The 24,679-nt window shown below is 36.2% G+C and overlaps 1 protein-coding gene across 5 annotated transcripts; it reads left to right on the forward strand.

The window, feature by feature from the left end:
- Positions 1 to 39: 39 nt before the first annotated feature.
- LOC143215143 (uncharacterized) lies at positions 40 to 24,459 on the forward strand. Of its 5 annotated transcripts, none has more exons than XM_076436991.1 (16): positions 40 to 296; positions 803 to 1,083; positions 2,057 to 2,260; positions 2,555 to 2,849; positions 2,954 to 3,300; positions 3,375 to 3,960; positions 4,037 to 4,239; positions 5,219 to 5,362; positions 5,466 to 5,631; positions 5,714 to 5,921; positions 6,002 to 6,240; positions 9,355 to 9,747; positions 10,887 to 13,289; positions 16,297 to 17,798; positions 18,904 to 19,198; positions 22,534 to 24,459. In XM_076436991.1, exons 2-16 carry the CDS (start codon positions 986 to 988, stop codon positions 23,248 to 23,250), a joined length of 7,800 nt encoding a protein of 2,599 aa, XP_076293106.1. In that variant the 5' UTR covers positions 40 to 296; positions 803 to 985; the 3' UTR covers positions 23,251 to 24,459. The 5 variants fall into 5 exon arrangements, with proteins under 5 accessions (XP_076293106.1, XP_076293108.1, XP_076293103.1 ...); XM_076436993.1 differs by lacking the exon at positions 40 to 296 and having other exon boundaries at positions 303 to 831; positions 985 to 1,083; XM_076436988.1 differs by lacking the exon at positions 40 to 296 and adding an exon at positions 303 to 728.
- The last annotated feature ends 220 nt before the right edge of the window (positions 24,460 to 24,679 follow it).

Genomic DNA, 24,679 nt, shown 5'->3' on the forward strand with positions numbered 1-24,679 from the left:
GGCGTGATTCCCCTCATCTGGCAGCACTGGTGCCGTCAGAATCGACCAAAACTGGTCGATTTTTCCTCTCCTCCTTTTCCCCTTCTACTATCCCATTCCAGCACCATGAGCATACTTCAACATCCCCTACTAAGACCGTAGACAGAGAGGGGGTAAACTGTATTCCCCTCGATGCCCTCGATTTCCTCGATTTGGTGGCATTGTCAGGCACTGTACTCTGGCGACATTGAGCGACATTGGTGTTTAGTAGTGCACTACCACACACAGTCACACATGCGTATTTTGCGTAGCATATGGTAGGGATATCTACAAGAAATCTGCATTGTATTTTGGCGCACAAATGATCGTAAATTCTTCTCTGCACTTATTTTTCAAATCATGTGGTATTACTAATAGAACGATTCTATACTTGACGGATACAAATAATTGCAAACTAGTTGTGTTCTAGAAATAGGTTTATTATCGTACCATTCGGTACAAATAAATTTATTGAAAACAAAATCTGAAGGTGTATGCATACTTTGCAAACTCACCGGGTGTAAATATGAAGCGTTAGCTGTTGCGTATAATTGTACATATTTCTGCTCGTATCAATTTTCAAAAACAAACGGTGTTTTCTTCGTTGCATTATGAATGCTTGAGCAATAACGAAAAGGCGGGAACAAAAGAAAGTAAAAGAAGGAAAAGTTAAAGAACGGACGAAAAGGTTAAAGTCGCAGTGTGTACCAGTGTGTACTAATGTGTGTTGTGGATTAATGTGCCCTGATACTTCAAAGTGATTATTGCAATTTATTTGTTCCAGTGTTTGCAAAATAAACACGAAAGGACGTGGTGAGCGATTTCATCTGTATGCGTGAACTGTTAGTGAAACTACACCGAACATTGTGATAATTTCATGATTTTCCTGAAAGCCCTTGTAGGAATATTTGTGATGAGATGAATGAATGTTGTTATTCTAACACCTTGTGAAACTTGATTTTCTAGAATGGCTTCTAATACGCCTTCTTTCCCGCGCATGCTGAAAATGCTGCGGGAAAATAGTAATATTAAGGATAAACGCGAAGCTTTAACCTATATTCGTAGGTAAGTTTGACGACTTTTTATTGCTAAATTTACGTATTGCATGTTTACACATTTATATATTAAATATCCAAAAGGAAAACAATTTTTTATATTAAATGATAAGCGTAAAACATACAAGAAATTTGCATTTCTTTATACGTAGCGAATTTCATTCATTTATAATATTCGCAACGATATAAAATATAATTAAATGAACAATTTTATTGAAGTTTAACCCTTGTGAAGCATGTTACTGAGATATAAAAAATTTTTTTCTATTCAAGGGTTGTTAATTGGAAGCTGAGATAGATTAATTGACTACTCTCTGTCACAAATGATAACATCTTCATGTACCGCTATTACCAGTAGCAATTCATGTTACTATTTTTATGATATTACAATTTTTTAACCTTTCATTGTTACTGCTGTACCATGTGTAAATATTTGTGAGCTATAAAGAGTGAAAATGGTTATTGCAGCAATAAAGTTTGTAATGAAAGAAACAAATTGTTATTCAACCCTAATTTTTCTAAATTGGTTCAGAGAATTTTCTATTTGTATTTATACGAATTTGCAGTCTACTTGTAACAAAAATGATCTCGTTTTAAAGATGTAAAACTTTTGTGAAAAATCAATTTGACAAGACAAGTACATAAGTACTTAAATCAACAAAAATGTGGTCTGTAATGTCTAATAAAACTTATAAAAATGTGTTTATTGAGAATTCATACAATTTTGTTTGCAATGTGTACTTGGAGAAATAAATCAATTTAATTATTTCTAACAAAAACATTGTTATAAGTCCAGGTATAACTTCTATCGACAACATGTTCATGACTACTAGTAACTTACTTACTAATCTTCTCACAATTGAAAATAATTTCAAATACATTTATGCTTCTTTATTTCCATTGTAATAAGAAAATTGTAGGCGTAAGATCTGCAAAAATATGCTATAAAATCTTAATTAACGATAAGTAATTATATTTTTTAGCAACAGCAAGAGGTTGGAGCAAACGAAAGCTATTAAAGAGGAACAATACAAAGAACTATGTAAATTAGTCATTGATGTATTTGCGAATGGAAACAGTGATATACAGAATGAAGCATATGAAACGTTAAATGTAATCATTCAAGACTTCAGAGATCATTCTTTGAATTTGTTCGAAACAATGTCACAAATAAGTCAAAAATCTAGGTGTGTTAAATCAAATATCTAGGATATTAATTAATTGTTGTACAAATTCTCTCAAATATTAGTTTTTGAAAGTACCATTTAAAAATTATAAAGCTTATAACAAATGTAAATTTCTTTTATAACATAGAATTTTCATGTGTAACTTTGTATGTAATAATGTACAATTATCTGTACATTAATATGCAGTTTAGATTTACGTTGTTTATTATTTGATTTTTAAATGAGACAATAATTATTGTAGAGAAGAATGAGTTTACAAATTACTTGATATACGAAACATTGACATAATTTCAGATTAAAAATTCTTAAATTATTAGAAGTTGTCGAGGATAATGCTATATCGACAGTTGCTTACGATGCACATACTTTGAATTTTTTTAACAATTGTATGTGTACAATACAAACTAATACAATGCCATGGATAGCGGCAAATGCGTGCACGGATAATATCCAAGCTTTGACAGATGCCGAAAGTAGACAGTTATCAGATGACCAAAGATTAGAAGAGGAAACAATTAATTATTGCATGATTTTGTTACGAAGGTTGTACAAAGTGGCTGCGGCAACATCAGATCCAAACGTTCAAAGGGTATACTGAAATAAATACTTGAAATAAAATAGATATAGTTTAAATACATTCTATTTGATTTGTGAAACTAAAAATCAAAAATATAAAGATTTTTATTTTTGCAGTTTCATGCATTATTGTTAGACAAAATAATGCTATTAGCATATATGGGTCATAAGAGGCAACGAAGTCATGCTTTAAAACTTTTAGAACAATCACTTGCTACAGACATAACATCGTATATTCGTACTAAATTACCAGAAGCATGGACTCAATATAAATCATTGCTACAATCTACATACTGCAAACGTATGTTACTTTTGGTATCCACGTGTGAATTAGATTGGGCAACTCAGTGGAACATTAGTATTCAATTTCTTGGTGTGGATCTTCATCGTGGTGCTGGTTTGATAAATAACTTACTGAGCGTTGAAGAAAAAGCATTTAAGTCTACAGATACGGTTATACGCAGGTATACATAATAATTGCGAAGAAGGTAGTATTCATTTACAGAAATCAATATAGTCTGGTTATTGTATGTTTCAGACAAGCATTTCTTTCATGGAAATTACTGGTGGATAATTTTGCATTAGATCCGCAGGAGCTTGCTACCGCTAGACGAGTAAAGTTGTTGTGTGTTCCATTGAATGCTAAAAATAGTAAAAGTGAATTAATAGCGCTAACAAAATTAGAAGTCTGGTGGCACGTGATTATCAAACTTTATAAGGACATTTCGAAATTTGTCAATCCAGTAATCGCACAATTTCTGAACTTCTGTTTCGGACCTCTTGGAGACACACCATTAATGTCTTTGAAATTTGAAATAGTAGCTTCGCCAGGAAAACGATTTTATAAAACCAAAATTATTGCTGTAGATGCTTTATGTCAACTCCTTGTGACCAAACAAGAAAATAGCACAGTATTTTCGCCGATCTTGGAAGAGAGACTCCCACATTCTCTGACTAATGCTACTTTTCAAGAGTGTTATAAGTATTTTATTCATAGTGTAGGAGAAGCTTGGCTTGTCCTTAGTCAACTTACAGATGCAGAAATGAAAAATAGACACCAACTTGGTAAAACATTATGGTCAAGTTTAGTTAACTACATACAGGAATCAAACACACAATTACAGGTTGGTCGATATCTAGGTGATAATATTCAATATTCTATTTCTCTCAAAATATTTATATAGTAATATTATCTTACAGGAAACAATATATAAAGAGTTACTGATGGTTATCACAGAATTGGCGAATTCTGCTACAGATAAGCCAATGATCAGAAATTTAATCCTTGATACAATCCTACCTGAAGTTGTCGAGATTAATAATATTTTCGATTTTGAAGATGATATATTATTAACGCTGGTAATCAAGCTTGTTCAAATTCCATTATTAAATGATGCTAAAAAGTGAGTTAAACTACAAATATAATGCATGTCAGATCTTCCATTTGTTCCGAAAAGTATTTTACTGAAAAGTTCCATGGTTTAAAGCACTGGTTAATTTTATTAGTTATCTTAGTGTTCCCCAGAACATTAATTTCAATTACATAATTTATGTAATTTATATGTTATTCTTGCTAATGCTACTTTATTTATAGTAATACTTTAACATAATACTTTAACAGGTTCACTATAGTATGGGTCTTGAGTATCTCGTGTTATGTATATTTTTCCCTTATGTTAGTTGGATAAGTATGAGTGATAAAAAAATTAAAAAATGTTTTCTCCACTTTTTTATCTGGACTTATAAAGATAATTTAAATTTCATTAAAATCGGTTAAAGTTGTAATGAGCTAAATATTTGTTTAAAGATGATCGCATAAGGGCGAAATTCGCTGACAAGGCCGAAAATCTGCGACTTTTACCCTTCAGCACTCATCTTGAAACGTTTGTAGCTCATTAAATTGGTTTCAATTTGAAAATGTCACAAATTCCTATTAGCAGTGTCATATTCTGCTGAAATCTCATAGTCTTCTTAATTTTTCCAAGAACTTTATTGCATTTTATTTCGTTACTGCTATATACATTTTTTCGGAATGATAAGAAACTAGTTTCTCGAATATAACAAATTATTTGTGCAAAGAAAACCACATACAAAACTTTTGGCTAGTCCAAAACAAATCGAAACATTTAGCATGCTACACATACAATTTCATGTGTAACATACTGTTTATTTCAACACGTATATATGATTTGTAAATATCATATATAAAGGGAGAAAAGTAGATTTATTTTAAAAATTAAGGATGATAAAAGTTTTTGGTAAATGTATGATATTAAATAAAATATTATGTAGTTTATAAACAGTGCTTTTAACATATATCTATTATAATGTATGTATTACTATGGGAAATCATATAAAAAGAGTATATATTATTCTTTTAAGGAGTCACTATGACGTAGTAAGATATCTGATTTTCCAATCTATTAAATCTGAAAGGAAAAAGGAGTATTATGCCCATGCACTAAAATGTTTGAAAGAAATACATGAGAAAATATCTACATTATTAAGTGGTGGACAGAAAAATCAGTAAGTTGCTAGAAGTACAACGCGTGTCGTAATGTTCAATTCTATTGCTATATTTTCTTTATTATTGCCTTATCATGAATATAATTGTATTATTCTTTTCTAGGATCACCGTTTATGAATTGTGGCGAACTTTGGCGGAAGTGCTAACAAAATATATGTATGATTTACAAGAAATTAACGAGGGTAATGCTGTACAACATAATTTAAAGACTGTTGAATCAATAGTAATATTTCCATTTATGTATATGAGTTTTAAAGACCATAAGCAAGTAAGTTAGTTTAACATTTTTAATTTTTATGGAATTATACAAAAATATAGTTTGAATTTAATACTTATGCTCTTTACATTAGGCACAAGAGTTGGTCAAAGTTTGGAAAAATTTGTATAAACAATTCGAGATGCGAGCAGATCTCATTGAAACTGTCAAATCTAATGAAATTTTATTAAGCGTTGCGGATGCTATGCGGTGCTGTATAGTGAAAAATGAGAAATCTTGTCTTCTGATCACAAAATGTTTAACTACTTTGTCAAGTACTATCAACTTTAAATTTTTGTTGGGTACGTCGATAATTATATTAATGATCAAAATCAATGACGGGTACAAATATTTTGTAGCTAATCTGATTCTAATTTTTCAGCCAATTCAGAAGTTCCATCTATTATACACCTGATTGTAGAACTTATAACTTGCTCCATATCCAATATAAACTGTGCAGAATATTGGTCTCAATATGCAGAAGCTGGTCTCAAAGCACTCTCTGCAATAATTATTACGATTTATGGTCATAATCCTCAAAAAGTGATATCGTATTTGCAAGTCTGTAGACCAACGGTTGAACTGATTCTTTCATCTAAAACAGATAGAATAAATGGAGAAGTATGTACCTAATATGCTTATTGTTTATACAGTGTGGATTCCGTTTATTTGAGCTATCGTTTAATCGGGGCAGCTGTATGTTTGAGCTAAAGCTCAAAGAACAGTATCTAATCATTAGACAGCAGATCTTTATGCTAAATAAATATGTTCTACCTGAATTGCTACGAATGGGAGTGAAATGGAAATGTTTTTCTTTCTTAATGTGTTTAATGGGTTGAAAATAATACGACAGTATTTTTATATTGATCTAATGTTTCTATTGTTTCAAATGGCACCTACTCATTTTTGTCATAAATGCATAAAATTCGCTGTCTACTAATCACACAAATCTGATTCTCTTTGTTTTATTGGGACTGATGTTTATCTGCCCTGATATGTACCAAATAACTGGACTCCACTATAAATATAGGGTCGTTTCATGCCGAATCGATCACTTTTTGCAGGCACCATCGTCGATTTTTTTTTCTAAATGAAATATGTTGTGGTCCATGAGAAATTAGAGGGGTTTAAGTCATCATTTTGCCGGTTTCGAATTTTTTTTAGAAATGGCAGGCCTTCAAAGTTTTCAATTTTTGCCCATTTCGGCGAAAACGGGCCTCGCTTACGAATTTTTATCTCGGGAACTGTTTGTCCGATTGAGCTACATTTTTTTTTGTTTTATTCGGGAAGGATTGGGCTATTACAAAATAATTTTTTCAACCTCGAAAATCAACTTTATAATGTCGAAAAATCGCAACAAATTCTTTTTTTACGTTTTTTTCGATGAGCGGCCGGAGTGATTTCAATTTTGAAAAAAATATGGTTATATTCCTTGAAGTTTCCCCTTTAAAACGAGCCCTTGAAAAGGATGGTGTCATTAAAATTGGCGTCACAATGAGCTGGTAAAGGACGCCGTGTACCCCCGTTTCAGGTAGCTAGACGAGTCGAGCCGGTCGAGCGCACGGCTATTATGGTCCGTTGTCTATATTGCTGGTCTCAAGAAAATGCCAGCAGACTGTATACGACTAAATAACCCTATTTATACCTGGAGAACAATATTAGTAACCACTCTTGGTTACAATAACAAACATGCTGATATACAAGCTCGCTTTGCAACAGCATTACCAATTAGAAGCACTAGAAGCTTTCATAGCTTTACCCCATTATCGAGTAAAGAACTGCTATGCAAAACTTGCTCGTGCGATGATGATGGCTTTAGTTTTAGTGTAATGAAATAGTTTTCCTTATATTTTTACCTAATCCTTAAGTCTACCCCACACAATGATCCTATCCATATTTCTTACCATAAACTCTTCTTATGCCTCCCCGAGAGAAGAAAACCACCACCTTCTCGTGGCTTCCATTGAGCAACGACACCGTTTTTGTAGAACATATAAAATTCGTATAAAAACTAATATCTATAAATGAAGTCATGATTAAAAAGGTGTTCTCTCTACCTGAAACAGGGGTACATAACTGTGGTGCCCAAGGTGGTTCGGAACCCACCTTATAAAAACTGTAGGTCCCGTCGCGAAAAAATCCTAACAGGATTAAGTGCGACGTAAAATAACCGATAAAAAAAACGGGGGTACACGGCTTCCTTTACCAGCTCATTGTGACGCTAATTTTAATGACACCATCTTTTTCAAGGGCTCATTTTAAAGGGAAAACTTCGAGGAATATAACCATATTTTTTTTTTAAATTGAAATCACTCCGGCCGCTCATCGAAAAAAAAGTAAAAAAAGAATTTGTTGCGATTTTTCGACATTATAAAGTTGATTTTCGAGGTTGAAAAAATTATTTTGTAATAGCCCAATCCTTCCCGAATAAAACAAAAAAAAATGTAGCTCAATCGGACAAACAGTTCCCGAGATAAAAATTCGTAAGCGAAGCCCGTTTTCGCTGAAATGGGCAAAAATTGAAAACTTTGAAGGCCTGCCATTTCTAAAAAAAATTCGAAACCGGCAAAATGATGACTTAAACCCCCCTAATTTCTCATGGACTACAACATATTTCATTTAGAAAAAAAAATCGACGATGGTGCCTGCAAAAAGTGATCGATTCGGCATGGAATGACCCTATACAGGGTGTCCCAGAACAAGTGTCGTTCCTTGAAATGGGAGGTTCCTGAGACCATTCTAAGACACATTTTTCTTTGCACCAATGTCAACTGCGGCTTTGTTTAGGAGTTATTAACGAAAAACAAGGACCAATCAAAGCGCGCCCTGGGCCGCCGCGCCGCGCCACGCCGGCAAGCGAGTGTCGGTGGTACGCCGTGACATCGCAACGAACAAGAGTTTCTCGATTATGTGAATGCTCTCCGATTTCAATGAGCTTTAGATATGTGGTCAAGATCATTATTCTGAACAACATTTCTCTTTAGACTTTTTGGCGATCGGCATTAGTTTACGAGATTATCGCGAGAAACTTTACTTGTAAATCCATGGGATCGATGTACTACTAGCTTCTATCCGATTTCAATGAGCTTTGGATATGTGGTCAAGACCATTATTCTGAACAACATTTCTCTTTAGAATTTGTGGCTGTAGGCTTTAGTTTACGAGATTATCGCGAGAAACTTTACTTGTAAATTCATTATGGGTGTTCATGACAGCGGACACGGCCTGCTAATGTCTTCGAAACTAAAGCCGACCGTCAACCAGCGCTGCGCGGCGCGGCGGCCCAGGGCGCGCTCTGATTGGTCCGTGTTTTTCGTTAATAACTCCTAAACAAAGCCGCAGTTGACATTGGTGCAAAGGAAAATATCTCTTAGAATGGTCTCAGGAACCTCCCATTTCAAGGAACGACACTTGTTCTGGGACACCCTGTATATTTATGTAAATACTAGAGATCACGAGTTTGAACGTGTATTGAAAACTCACGAGTACACATGTAACGAATATATACGTGTTTGAGTTCGTCTAATGTTTAATACACGGATACACGTATATTTTAGCGATTTCAATTTCACGTGTACCTAAAATACACGTGTACCCGTGTAGTAAACAATAATACACGAACTTCAACACGAACATCCGAACTACACGTGTACACGCGTATTTCAACATGAAACGGAGATCTCTAGTAAATACATAAGTTACAATATTTTAATATGCAATCTCTTCAACTTTTAGGTAGTAAGTACATGGGAGACAATTGTTAGTATTTTCAAAGGTCTTAATAAACTGGTTGATTATGATCTGATGTTATCGTACAAGAAAGCTATTCTTCTTGCTTTGAATCACAGAAATGTTGATATACAGAATCAAGCAGTTTCACTTTTCGATCTTACGAATGTGCTAAGTAAAAGTGCTAAATCAGTATTTCAAGAAATAGGAAGGGAGTCTGGTAGAGATAATATATCACGCAAATCTGATACTAGAAAGGAGAATGATGTAATTGAAAAAGCAGCAAACCAAGTTAAAATGGCTGGTAGCTTTTTAAATAGACGTTCTTGCAGCCCGAAAGCTATAGTGAAAGAATCTGGTAAAACCGATAAGAATATACTACCTGATTCTAAGTCTGAGGTAAATATATATCTACAGTCAATATACATGCCCATCACATAACATAATTAAAATCACGTTCAAGAAGTACTGAAAAATTACTTGTAAATTATCAGTTTACTTGTAAACATCCTCAAATAGAATCATAAAACACATTGTATGGTCTTTTGACATTAGCACTCTTTTTCAATAAAATTCAAGTCCAATAATTTTTCTGAATTTTTGTAGTAACTTTTTATTAATATTCCGTGTAATATGGCCTTATAGATATAAGGTGATTTTAGTTTTAGTTCTCACGATTTAAAAGTGCTCTACTAAATTGCTTAGTCAACTATTTGTTCTAAATTAAATATTGTATAGAGTGAGTTTACAGTACACTTATAAATTACAATATCGTGTACCATGCGTGTTTGGCATGCGCCGCACAGTGGGAACTTTCGACCAAACTCGATTAAAAATCAAAGAACTTTCGATAGAAATGGTAGAGCGATGAAATTTTTTTTAATTTAAAGCTGAAACTTTGCAGAATATGGGAAAAATAGGGAGATTAAGGTACGAACGTTTTTTAACCTTGAGAAGATTCGTTAAACTTTCACAATTTCAAGAAAACGTGGTTTCTCCGTTACCACGCGCGGAAAAATATTTTTTTTAACATGCTATATATCATTTCCCGTAGATTTTTTCACGCTGATTTCAAATCTGGTCTCAAAATTTGAAATCGGCGTGAAAAAATCTACGCGAAATGATATATGTTAAAAAAAATTTTTTTCGCGCGTGGTATTGGAGAAACCACAATTTCTTGAAATTCTACATGTTCAATTAATTTTCTCAAGGTTAAAAAACGTTCGTACCATAATCTCCCTATTTTCCCATATTCTGCCAAGTTTCAGCTTTAATTCTAAAAAAATTTCGTCGCTCTGCCTCATTTCTATCGAAAGTTCTTTGATTTTGAATCGAGTTTGGTCCAAATTTTCCACTGTGCGCCGTTTCAGTCAACAACGAGACTGTATCTAAAAGAAGTTATTAGACACCAATCATAGCCTCTTTGCTTTCTTAATTTCACTGCTTAACTAGCTTGTCATTACACTGTAAATGTTTATAGTTTTAAAAAAAGGTTTTGCTTTCAATAATTTCTTTACGATTATCGGTTAATATTTTAGGAATATGTCTTCATCAAGACTGATCTAAGATTTGATGTCAGCCGTTTGACCGACCACCAAAAAGAGTCATTAAAGCGAAAGCGAGATGATATTCCAGCACTTTATAACGATCTGTCGCAGTCTTCTTCTCAAGATACTCAACATCTACAAGAATGGTTCGATAGGAAAAACGAAGCTTTAGCTAAAAAAGATAATATTTCAATGGAAAACGCTATAAATGACGAGGCAAATAAAGAGAATAAATTGAAAATGACACAATCTGAAATCGTAGACAAGACAACTATTCAGAATGATGGAATGTCGGTTGAACATGTTGGACAAAACATAAAGGATGTTGTAGAAAGCACAGACAATTTAACTGCAGCAGTCACAGTAGCAGAAACTTGTGACAATCCTGCAGAAGAAGGTACAAATAAAAGCAGCGATCAAAGTCTGTCCCCATCCGTATTAGATAGTGGCAAACGACGAAACCGACAAAATACAATTATGACGCCTAGTATTTCTCAAACAATAGAAGAAACTAACAGCCAGCCAGAACAGTCTGACGCAACTATGGTTAGGGAAAGAAGATTAAGAACAAAAGGAACTCATAACAAGTCAAAAATCGGTAATAAACAAAGACTTTCGAGTGATTCGAAGAGAAAATTTCTTGAAACAGGGAGAAGAGGTGTGAAACGGAAAGCAACTTCGGATAGCGAAAGTGAAGGTACGTCTCAACGTCGACGTAGTAAGGTTAGAACAATGGCAGTAAACTATGATACTCCTACCGATAGTGACAGTTCCAAAACTACAGAAGTTGATAATATGGAGGCAGTAATCGAAGAAGGAAATTTAAGTAAACGAACGAAGAGTGAAATTTCTCGATTACGAATAAATATGGTATTTGATTGTCCTTTATCAAACAGCCGTCGATCCAGGGGTCACGAAGATGTTACTGGTAAGAAACATTCCCCTGATAATAAAACAACATCTAAATCGAAAAACCAAAAAAGGAAAGGAGGTGGATTGACCACATCGAAGTCAAATACAGGCAAAAATAATGAACTTGCTAAGTCTGGAGATAACAATGCGAACGTAAGTTTAGAAAACAAGGAAGACGAAAGAGGAGTTGGGAAGAAACTAGAAGAAGGAGAAGAAGAAGAGGAGGTGGAGGAAGAAGAAGAGAGCAAAGAAGAGGGGTGTCAGGAAGATATCGAAGAAGAAGAAGAGGACACAGGAAAAGAGAATAAAGAGGACATGAAAGAACAAGAGGACAAAGAAGAAGAAACTGTACAGATAAATATATCAAGGACTGCAGTAGAAGACGAAGGCAGTGAATTGCCCGATGCTAACTTGATAGTTAATACGCCTAAAATTGTAGATCCTAAGAACGATAAATCTAATGCTGAAGTAGGAAGTAGAGACGTTGTCGTCGGGGAAAGTGTTGTACGAACTGAAGATTCAAAACTGGTTGAACAACAAACACAGTCTGAGGATGATACAGAAGATATAATAGAAAATTCGCAAGATGTATCTGAATTACAAAAGATGTGTAGCGAGAAACAGTGTTTTATTAAGATTAATAAAATTGGCGAGGCAAAGCAATCATTAAAAATTCAAGGGACTTCAGGTGAGGATGAAAAGATGCGAGACATTGTTGCGAGTACTTGTGATAACGACAATAATGAAGTTCCTAAAGATAATATTAAGGGATCCGAGGAAAGCGTTGAAGTTGATTCCGATAAGCTAAAGATATCGACTCCAACCACTGATCTCACTATGTGTGATAATGGGAAGAACGTTATAGCTGAAGTACAAAAAGCGATCGAGGGGTCATCGGTTAAATCCCTTATCGGGTTTTCCTCGCCAAAAGGTGTGACCAAGCGTCAATTGAAATTTAAAACTTATTCGGGACAAGGTCGCGCAGCACATATGTTAGGGTTAGTGACAAAACAAGCAAAGATGGAATCTGAATCGTACTCTGTAACTACAGAGGACGAAGCTACAATAAAGAAACTCAAGATTAAAGATACAGAAAGTGAAACAGGAAAGAAAGAAAAGACTCCAACACTTAAAGAACCTGATAAAGTAACAGCTACGTGTAGTAGTCGACAAGAGAAAATTTTTAGTAATATGAGGTCGTCCGACTATTGCCCATCACCTCCAATCAAATTGTTTTCTAATTTGAAAAATGATGGGGAAAAGTTTTTCTCGAAAATAGACAAACCAGTGGATTCTGCACCTGCTAAAATTGATGTCCAGGTTGAAAAAGTGAACGAAGAAACATCGACTGAAACGGAAGAATTGCAAATTTTAGAGTGGTCAAGTGCAAATCCACCTTCGTTAACTGCATCGCCTAGTGTTAGTATTCTTAAACGTCAACGGCAGTCAATACCAGAACCAGATCCAGAGACTCCTAATAAGGTACTTATCTTTTTCAATATCCACTTATGTTAGTAGACCCTTGCGTGATACAGCAACTGATACAAATGGTGCAATCAACTAGGACTATCGTCTGAAGCAAATCATATCTGTTCTGTAATACAAGGATCTACTAAATATTTAATTTTTCGATAAATTTTTATAATAAAATACTGTATTTAATTAAGTATAGAAAAAACTTTTAAATTTAAAATTTTAAAAACCTTTCGAAATTAAATCTTTTCTTTATCACAGTTTGGTAATAGTAGATTTGGCACATTTAGAGTAAGCGGAATAGAATACAGGTATGAGTACACGTGTAACTAAACATTTTAAAGTGTTATAGAAGTGTAGACTTTCAATTATGATTACAATAATATATTTTAAATATGTATAATAAATAAATACAGTTTAAATATGTATAATAACTACAGAATGAAATATTTCGATGACTAGAATTTGTTCTATTATCTACGATTATCAAACTGAATTCGGTTATGCAGGGTGTCTCAAAACTTCTTCGCTTCCCGGAAATGAGAGATTTCTGAAGTCACTTGAAGCGACATTTTCCTTTGCAAAAATGGCCGCCGCGGCTTTGTTTAGGAGTTATTAACGAAAAACACGGACCAATCAGAGAACATTCCTAGGCGCGTGTTGGCAAAGTCGGCGGCGCACGGTGGGTAAAAGTGTCTTACCTCGCTTCAAAAAGAAATAACTTTCGATAGAAATGAGGTAGAGCGATGAATTTTTTTTTAAATTAAAGCTGAAACTTTGCAGAATATAGGAAAAATGGGGAGATTACGGTACGAACGGTTTTTAACCTTGAGAAAACTCGTTAAACTTTCACAATTTCCAGAAAATGTGGTTTCTGCGTTACCACGGGCAGAAAAAAATGTTTTTAATTTTTGCTATATATCATTTCCCGTAGATTTTTTCACGCTGATTTCAAGTCTGGTCTCAAAATTTGTCTACGACCTCTGGTTTTTACAAGAAATCGATTTTTGTGAACAGAACTAATGTAATCATTTTTCCTTGAAATGATTTGATAACCCACTAGTTTGAAGGTATATATTGTATTCTCATATATAAAACACAATAAAATTAAACATAATGAAGTATTTAAATGTTTATTTGCCGTATATCACTTGACGCGCGCACGCGAACGATCACCCGATGTATCGCTGCGATTGCCGCGATTTAACGCAAGAGAGATATCGTCTTTCAAACTTCACTAACGTTGCCCTTTTTCCCGTTTAATAGCATTATCTGTAAAACTACTTGAAAAAATTAAAAATAAACATTTTTCGCGAGTTATTCCGGGTCTTCGTACTTGAAGGAAGCCAGAAAAGAAAACATTATTTACATTACTATTTTTACAGGCGCATACGGTTTCTTCAAACCTGCGCTTGAATTTATGCTGGAAACTAGGAATGCTTAGCATGGCCGACTTTAAGACGTTCTACAACGAAGTTAATTTGGATTTTGAACTGATTCATCCTTGAAACGTTTTGATTTACTCTCCTACTAGTCAAAAATATAAAAAATTTTGTTTTTTAATAAACTTGAAAATATGGGGTTTTTGCCGCTCTCAGACCACTGTGCGCCGCCGACTGTGCCAACACGCGCCTAGGTCGCGCTCTGATTGGACAGTGGTTTTTCGTTAATAACTCCTAAACAAAGCCGCGGCGGCTATTTTTGCAAAGGAAAGTGTCGCTTCAAATGACCTCAGGAACCTCTTACTGCCGGGTAGTGCAGGAATTTTGGGTACCCTGTAAATATACATATTAATAAATATATGAAATTGTAGTGGTTATATATATAAACATCTCAGAAGTTAATGAGGTAGGGTTATCTCATGCCAAATCGATCACTTTTTGCAGGCACCATCGTTGATTTTGTTCTAAATGAAATATGTTGTAGTTCATGTGACATTAGGGGGGGGGGGGGTTAAGTCATCATTTTGCCGGTTTCGAATTATTTTAGAAATGGCAGGCTTTCAAAGTTTTCAATTTTTACCCATTTCGGCAAGAACGGGCCTCGCTTACGAATTTTTATCTCGGGAACTGTTTGTCCAATTGAGTTACATTTTTATTTCTATTACAAAATAATTTTTTCAACCTTTCAAAATTTTTCAAATAGTTCCATTTACGTTAATTTCATAACTCCGAAGGTTCATGAATTCCAACGAGATTTAGATCATTTTCAAGATGACAGAGAAATGATATACAGGGTGTTTCCTACTTTTCCAGCGAGATTGTAGGAGCATGATCTACAAGTGAAAATACGAAAAAATGTTATATGAAGTTTATTTATGAACGCTTTATTACAGTATTATAGGCAAATATTGAATGTAGCCTGAATAGGTGCGGAACAGCAGATTTAAAGGTGAATAATACGGAAGGTCGATTGCGTTTACTTTGCCTGCACTTACGAGATATTTCTTAACGTACGAGGATCGTTAAAAATTTGTAAATCATCATTTCAAAATGACCACCTTCTGCATTGATACAAACTTGACATCGTTTATAAATAAACATCATATAACATTTTTTTCGTATTTTCACTTGTAGATCATGCTTCTACAATCTTGCCGGAAAAGTAAACACTCTGTATAAGACTGATTTTGAGAGAGAGGGAGAGCGAGTGACTGTCATTTAGCGTTTCAAGGTTTTTTGAGATTGGAAGACGTTACGTGTTAACAAACATGAAACATGTGCGCTTTTAATTATAATATGTAAAATGTTTTGAAACCATTGTTAGGCAAATTGTGAATAGAAATTTTACAAAAGAAACTGCTACGTACAAATTATGTATTAACTATTATAACAACAGGACAACTACGACATGTTGTAATTGCCCTCGGAAAATATTCACTTATCCTTTTTTGGGAGAAGAGAAAGCAATAAGTTGTATCATCAGTGAGAACTATGGCATAGCGGTTTCAGCAGCCTGTAGTTTTTGAGCAGCCAGTAAAGTAGTCTCAACCATAATGCATTATCTTTCTTTATAGAGAAAACGAGTAAGTTTCGCGGATCCTCCGGTTTCAAAAGAAATGGGATACGAAACCACTGAGTCTCCACACAAGCTTAATAAATTCGGTTCGCGCGGCTTGTTGAGTCGTAAAGATTCGCCTCTAAGATCGAAGCATATGAAACCGAGGCTGTTACACGCCGAGTCCGAGAAGATGGACTGCGACGAAGAAACAGACGCGACAAATGCATCCGAACTTGATTTGCAATGTGAACGAGAAAATGAATTGTTAACGAAAATAGCGGAAGATTTAGAGTACTCGGAGAATTTTGCAATAGACGCTGATCACGGTCAGACATCTTGTAACCCTGTTGAAAACGAATTATTAGACGAACATCCTGTCGAAGATAACGCTCGGAATAAAATCAAGATTCATAATTTGAGTGGCGAATTCGAAATTTCACAAAATACTAAATTTATTGCACAGACGAAAGCAAAAGACGATATTGAGACAGGTACTACGAAGAGATCTGATGACGTCCCTGAGAACGACACTAGAGCTGTTGCAGCTGACACAACCAACGATGTATTCAATGAAGAAGAAACAAAGCATGGCATTGCAGAAGCTGTAGACGGTAACACTAACGGCAACGCCAACGATCGACACAATCTTTCTGTGCAAAACAGATCAGAGGATTCTCTTAATTACAATATTGTGAACGATTCAGTTATACAGAGTTCGTGCAAAGGTCATTCAAATACCGATAGTTTGGAGGACACGGTGGACGTACAGAATCTCTCTAGCTTGAACTCAACAACGAATTCGGATGAGATTTTCTGTGGAAAATTGATGCGTACCAGTACGAAAGCAGTAGACAGCGCAGAAGAACAAGATACTTTGCCAGTTACAGATTCGATGTTTGGAAGTTTACCATTGAGCAATGACAGCCAAAACATGACCCAGTTCGATGCAGAAATTTCTGATCCGGAGCTTTTGGACTCCACGCAGCCGATATATCCGTTGCTGACTACATCTACAGAATCTATACAGACTATCGTTGAGAAGTTAACAAATCCTCTGTGGGTGCAACATCTGTCTTCATATCTTCAAAGCAGAAACCTTAAAACTATTGGCGACCTTGCACGATTATCCGAGCGTGAAGTGAATAGGATGCCCGTGAAAGGTAATTCGAAGGTTGAATTAGTTAGAAACGTCTTGAAATGTTACGAAAGAACACACGTTGCAAAAGAAACGAACAATGCGATGGAACGCTTGGCCAACACTTCGGAGAGCAAAGTACCTCTTAATGTAAATAACAATGTACCTGTATCTGGAAAAAAACCGATATCTGACAACCAAGCATCAAAAGCGACATGTACATCGACTACGAATGCTACGACATCACCAGCTATTGACGATATCGATATAATCAAGGAAGAAATATCTGATTCGCCTGAAAATACAGTAGAGTCAAGTTTGGATGCAACTCCAAATGACCTTGTCGTATCACCTACTTCTGCTTCGAAAATATCAACACCTATGTACGTTCGAAATGTTATCTTACTATTTATCCTGCATGTTCGCCTAGTTTAGGCTGATCCACTTGACATTTGTTCATTTCAATGTAAATCATAAAATCCTGCTTCAACTTTCGAGTGTGCATGCATAGTTTTGTATCTCAGAGAATATACAGGGCGTCCCAAACTCCTTCGCTTCCCGAAAATGGGAGGTTCCTGAGGTCATTCGAAGCAACATTTTCCTGCGCAAAAATGGCCGCCGCGACTTTGTTTAGGAGCTATTAACAAAAACACGGACCAATCAGAGCGCGACCTAGACGCGTGTTGGGAAAGTCTCTCTCCGATTTCGACGAGCTTTGGAACTGGGTCTCTCGGTGACGAACTACACAGATGTCTTCAGGTATACGGCAATACCGAAAGCTAAGGGACGTACGGTCAGGTCAACGAACTGCACGGCTGGTGGTAGGTAGTTGGTATACGACAACCTAAGGCCTGAGGCAGCGCTCGGATTTACTTACTCGCGACGGCCGAGTTTCGAAGTCTACGCTCTCTCGACCCGGCCGCTCGTCTCGCTCCCCGTGGTGGCCGTAGTTCTCCTAGGCGCTAAGAATAGCGAATAGGGAACGCGCCTGAGGAGCCCCAAACTAGGACCGCCAAGGGGAGCGAGACGCGCGGCCGGGAAATGTGGGGGTATTCCACGGGTATTCCTTGAGAATGCCTCCGAACGAGCTACGAATTGGCCATGCCTGTCGTAAATGTTGTGCAGAATGATGGTCTTGACAACATATCCAAAGCTCATCGAAATCGGAGAGGCGTCACTTCATCAACAAACTCTTGTTCGTTGCGATGTCACGGCGTACCACCAACGCTCGGCTGCCGGCGCGTCGGACTGACTTTCACAACACGCGTCTAGGTCGTGCTCTGATTGGTCCGTGTTTTTCGTTAATAACTTCTAAACAAAGCCGCAGACGGTCATTTTTGCAAAGGAATCTGTCGCTTCAAATGACCTCCCATTTCCGGAAACGGAAGGAGTTTTGGGTGAACCTGTATACGGATGTTAAGTGGATTACTTTGGAATTAATTTGACAAACTAGCAATTAGTAGTTAATATAATTATACTTTTGTTTAGACAAATGACGAGCATACCGATGTCATCTATGTTAGATGTTGTCTACTCGTCACAAGCAGATTCTGGACAATCTACTATGTCGAAAGCAATGTCTGCTTTACACGCAGCAAAGGCTAGCGCTGCTTGTACCAGTAGCGAATCCATTTATTCGTCGAAATCTGCGGCAAGTAAACTCACAAAATCTTCCGAAGCGCAAACGTCTTTGGAAGATCTCCTGGACGAAATAGATGTTAATTTGGTATTGGAAAGCGCAGTTAGAAGGTGTTCTGCAGAGAAAATTCTTATGCAATATAAGGTAATTATTTCATTTTGTAGCCATTACGGTAGGGAATAAACAGGATATGCTGGACAGACAAATTTATTTTGAATTAGGAACATGGGTACAGGAAGGTGAGGTATATAAAATTATTCAATTGCTCGAATTACAGAATACAATCATGTAAACTCTCTCTCTCTCTCATCCTCTCTCTCTCTCTCTCTCTCTCTCTCTCTCTCTCTCAAACGTCTAGAAGGTACTCTGTCCTCTCTCGCTCGACAAGGCGTCCAGGTATTATCGCCGTACTCTCCTTGTCGAGACGAGCGGCCAGGGATACTCTCTCATCCTCTCTCTCTCTCAAACGTCTAGAAGGTGCTCTGTCCTCTCTCGCTCGACAAGGCGTCCAGGTTTTATCGCCGTACTCTCCTTGTCGAGACGAGCGGCCAGGAACACTCTCCCGTTCTCCCGGCAGGCGTCTAGGTATTATCGCCGTACTCTCCTGCCGGGGCGCTACTGCTAACCAAGAGCGGCCGTGGTCCTTACCTCGTCCTCTCTCTCGGAATAGCAAATAGGCCGTGTCCCTCTGTGAACCCTCTCTATTTATATAAATTCGTTACTATCCACGAACGTGAAATCAACAGCGGTCGTTAAGCGCGATTCGTCTTTTCGCGTGCTCCCCTTACGCCGCTACCTCACGTCGGTCGTCTGCAAACTATGCCTCTAGAATTTTCTATACATGCTACAATTTTCATTTCACTTTTATTGGAAAGCTGAAGCTCGTGCGCGTGTCAGTGTGGTCAGTAACGACCACGAGCGACAGATGACAATTTACACGGGAACACATCCGAATGATATTCTATAATATTCATGTGAGTTTAATGTGAGGTATTTCTTATAAATGCATATTATACGTATTTTTCTATCGGGTATTATTCATACCGAAGGGATGAAGATTATACCAAGTGCAGCGACGAGAAACATAGTTGAATGTTTTGGAAAGTTTTTGTGTGTGTTTTTTTCTCTCGAAGAAATTCAACTCTGTAAATACTATAGATTTTAGAATTTTCCATTGCTTCAAATGGAGAATATTGTTACGGAGGCGTGTCGAATATAATGTCGCCAATATGCAAAGCTGTCCTGCGACGAACAACCCCTAAATAGTAAATAGTCGAAGAGACGGATTGTCATGAAACTGTTCTATCAACTGACAGTTGAGAAGTCGATATCTGACCACGGATCGAACCAGACAGATAATTGAACATAATTGTATGTAACTTTGAATCAATGTATATTCGTGTAAATAAAATGTTCTATTATAAAATGCCGCGACGCGAAGTGCCGTCGGAATTCACAAATGCAGCACCAGCGGTGGTGGATGTTTTTGCAAATCTCCAGCGAGTAATCAGCGAGCAGTTCTAAGAGTATTAGCGGCAGTAACGGGATCAAGCTGCTCCGAACGAGTCCGTAACGAGAGGCTCGCATGAAAGGAAGAATCGCGTAGATCGAGAATCAATGGCAGGTGTTATCGAACATGTTACGAAATATTATGTCGACAAATTTGGCGGCACTCTCGTCGATGGAACACACGGAAGCGCATGTAAATAATTTTCACGCTCGTGTAAATATCTTTAATATCGCAAGTGTGCGTACTCTTTCGGATGCTCCGGTAATTACTCCTCAGTCGGCGCCATCGTGGTGCGAGGAATAGAGATCGATGCGATCCGTATATGATTTAAGATACAGTGACTCCCATTAATATTCGGACGCTCTAAAAAATGCGATAATCTTTTTAATATTGGTCTATACGATTCAAACTTTTTTCGGAAGCTAGAGCACTTAGTTCACTACAGCATGTGAAATGAAATTTTTTCGAAAATTGCAATTGGTCGGAATTGTAGAGCAAATACTAAAAGATCCATTTTACAACTTTTTTATGTGGGCCTATATTGAAAATTTAAAAAATACGTTTTGTAGATCTGTTTCAATTAAACATATCCTGAAAATTTCGTCAAAATCGGTCGACGTTGCAATGAGCTACAAACGTTTAAAGGTGGTAAAAATTGCAGATTTTCACGAAAACATAGTGTCGACGAAAGTTACTATCGGTCAAATGGGTTGTCGACGAACCCATGGTAACCCCTGGAAAAGTGCACCCGGTTAAATGATACTTTTCAGGCAGAGGTACTTGAAGGAGAGGTTATCTGTCAGTAGGGCTGACGGGACCTTGGAAGTTAAGAAACTGAAGCAGGCAGGATATTGACGTTTCAATTGTTGTTGGTCAACAGAATTGACAACCGCTCATTGGAAAGGGAGGGCAGTGTTACGGCGCGGCGGTGTGTTGAATATAAAGTCGCTGTAATGTAAAACTGCCCTGAGATGAACGATCCCTAAAGAAGTATTAGCAAAGAGGGGTTGTCAGGAAAATGCCGTCTCATGCGACGCGAAGTGCTATCGGAATTCGTTAGTTGTTAGGATCATCTTTCTTTTATTACGTGTTAATGTCACATTTACCTATTAAGGTTATTAGTGACCACTAGAATCATCTTCCTTCTGTAATCTTCATCATCTATTCCTTGTCCTCTGTTCTAAAAATTCAAGATTCTATTCTCCCAGCCTTCAGAAACTTTAAAGCAAAGTTCTCGAAAACATTCTTAATCTTGCCCTTGGTCATTCTACTGTAGACTTGAATTACAAAGTCAAGGTTAAACGCATTAATGAACATTTAGTAAAAATCAGCTCCAAACAAATTAATTTATAATGCCTGTCCTTACTAGCCTCTAATAGCTAAAAGAACTTCTTCACTTTAGTATGTGCTAGTTACACTATAGATAAATGTTACGTTTAAAGGAGCTAGCTCTGATGACCTTGACCTTATATGGGTTGTCAAGGTCGTCCCAGCTCCCTCCCCCGAATGTAAAAAAGTATTGAGTTAATATTGATATATTAACGAAATAATTTTCCATATGTACTTACCATATTCAAGGTAGATAAGCGGTCGATACTTTTTTATGGAGAATTTTGTGCTTTACCTGATTTCGAGAAAATATATCAAGCATTCTATTTAAGAAATTGAAGGTGACCTTCATATCTCGATGAAAACAGAAAATGAGAAAAAACAGATTGCAGCACTGTATATTCCCCTAGATACCATGCAACATTTGTTTGAACTTTTTTGTCGTACAACAAATAACTTACGAGCTATTTGAGATCATCACGTTATCAGACTCACCCACATAGATGCATAACATATACTGAACGTTGCACATTCCGGAGTGTTTAAATTTGTTTCCGTCTCGCTGCCCAAAAGTAGATTTAAGTATGTTTAGCTCATGACACGTGCCACAATCTGACAAGAAATTTTTTAATTTTTGTAGAACAAAATGAGGCACGTCCCACAAGTGGAATTGGAAAATGAAACCATAAGAATGCTCGCGTCAGAGAGGCCGAATAGCAATGAGACAACATTGAAATACGCTTGCCGTGCCTGTGGAATTAATAAAGTGTTACTCCGGCTGCCTGATATTTTTGCCTCTGAGAAACAATTTTTCGTTAAAGTATTGAACGCCTACCGACAGAAGATACAAACCAGCGACTGCATGAATATCCTCGATTTCGCTGAAGTGAAAGATGCTGTTTGTGAAAAGTGCACGTCTTCCGAGCTCGCGGAGATGTTGTCGAAGAAGCTGAAAGAAGAGGAACAGGAAGGAATAAGGAAGCCCATGACGGAATTGTCTAGTTTGGATGCTATGTTGAAGAGAATGCCGATCGATGTAATTATTAGTCACACGGTGGCGAACGATGAGCTGATACCATCGCGACTGGTTTTGGACATAGCTTTACAGAACAACAGTCCCAGTGATATAGCACAGGCTTTGGAGTCTCAGTCCCCCGTTGTCACCAAGAACGTTTTTTATAAATTGTGGTCCGACCAATTTGCAGCTGACCATATCAAAGAGTGTAATAAATCCGATGAAAGTTTGCTGAGCATGTTTAAAGCCGTTGCTTCGAAACTCAGTGAAAAAGATCTTCTGCAAGCATTTTACGAATGTATGAATTCCAAGGTAAAAGTGAACGACAACCCAAAAAAATAAAAATCATGTGTCACGTCGGATCGATTTATCGCGTCGGATCGATTTATCGCGTTTACGTATGTTTCTGATGTTCATTATATCAATATTGGTTATAATCACATTCAGTTTCCTTTCGCAACAATAGCCCTTATACTTGATATATGTATATTATACATCCTTACAGTTATCGAACTATATTTCACAGATAGGTTCCACATAAAAGTGGTATTGCATAGTAGCCTAGCATTTGAAATACTTAGAATATTGTGTTTCAAGAGAAACAGAAACAATTTCTTTTTGATTGACATAGTTTGACGCTTGTTTATGCGCAAGTTCAATGTGTAGAAAAGACACTGTCAACAATATTTGAAATGAGATTATATTAATCACAGTAATTGTTATATCTCCTTGTACATATTTACTGCTGCAGAAAGGTTCACTTTTTATTCAGACACACTAGCACCGTATTAACATTCACATTTCTTCATTCCTTTCGTTCACATTTTCTCGAAGCTAAACAGTAAAATAAACTCAAAACACACCAACTATAATAACTTGTTCATTAATGTTCCGTAACTCGAATGTCAAACAAAAACTAAAGTTTTAAAAAAAGAATGGTTCATTCTCTGAAAGTATTAATGCGTCACTTCTGTTTCTTTTGAAAAATGGTCAATTTATACAACACTCAAAGTACTGTAGCAATTTTCGTTTAAGTCAAAATTCCAAAGATTTGACCAAATTAAATATTATTACTTAAGTAATCGGCCAAGCATGCTTACGTTTCGGCTCCATTGATTGGCATGTGGTACTTGAAATTGTTCGAACAGTTGGTTTTCATGTTCTTTAAGAACAACATAGTGTAAATATTATACCTACATTAAATATAATAACGTTTCATGGAAAACGTATAACGTATTTTTACGCACTGTATTATTTGTCAATTACTGTACACACTAGAAGTGATAAAAAATAATCAGGATTTCTCGATTTTTGTTTTGAATACATATGTGTCTATGTGTTCAACGAATTCGGAATTTTAATATGTAATTTGATATGTAATTTTCTCGTATGCAAAAATGTCTATTCCATCTGATGCATAAACAATCGAAAATGTTGGAACACTTTAGGGAGCGCAAAATAAAAGTATTACATTATCTATTTTTCTTGACATACTTGTAACTCGATGTTGAAGTTTTCTAAGAGCTGAGATAAATAAAACAATGTTGCAAATATCTTTTCGATATGAAATACGATAATTGCTGATGAGAATTATGTTTGCATCCTTTTCTAATTTCACGAAACGCGTGTAATATAAAATTTCAACTAAAAGAGATATTATTAAAACCATTTCATGTAATATACTCCACAGAAAGTCGTATCAATTGTATTCAATTGTGGTCACGTTAATATTTTACACGTAAAAATATTTAAACAGGAGTGTAATACTTCA

The sequence above is a fragment of the Lasioglossum baleicum genome, chromosome 13, assembly GCF_051020765.1.
Source record: "Lasioglossum baleicum chromosome 13, iyLasBale1, whole genome shotgun sequence".
Classification (NCBI taxonomy): domain Eukaryota; kingdom Metazoa; phylum Arthropoda; class Insecta; order Hymenoptera; family Halictidae; genus Lasioglossum; species Lasioglossum baleicum.

Excerpts from the sequence above, each read along its gene's own strand:
- LOC143215143 (XM_076436991.1), top strand. The coding sequence starts at position 986 with ATGGCTTCTAATACGCCTTCTTTCCCGCGCATGCTGAAAATGCTGCGG. Across the intron at positions 2,850-2,953 it reads CAGATCCAAACGTTCAAAGG|TTTCATGCATTATTGTTAGA; the intron begins GTATACTGAAAT and ends TTATTTTTGCAG. Across the intron at positions 17,799-18,903 it reads TCGAAAATATCAACACCTAT|ACAAATGACGAGCATACCGA; the intron begins GTACGTTCGAAA and ends ACTTTTGTTTAG.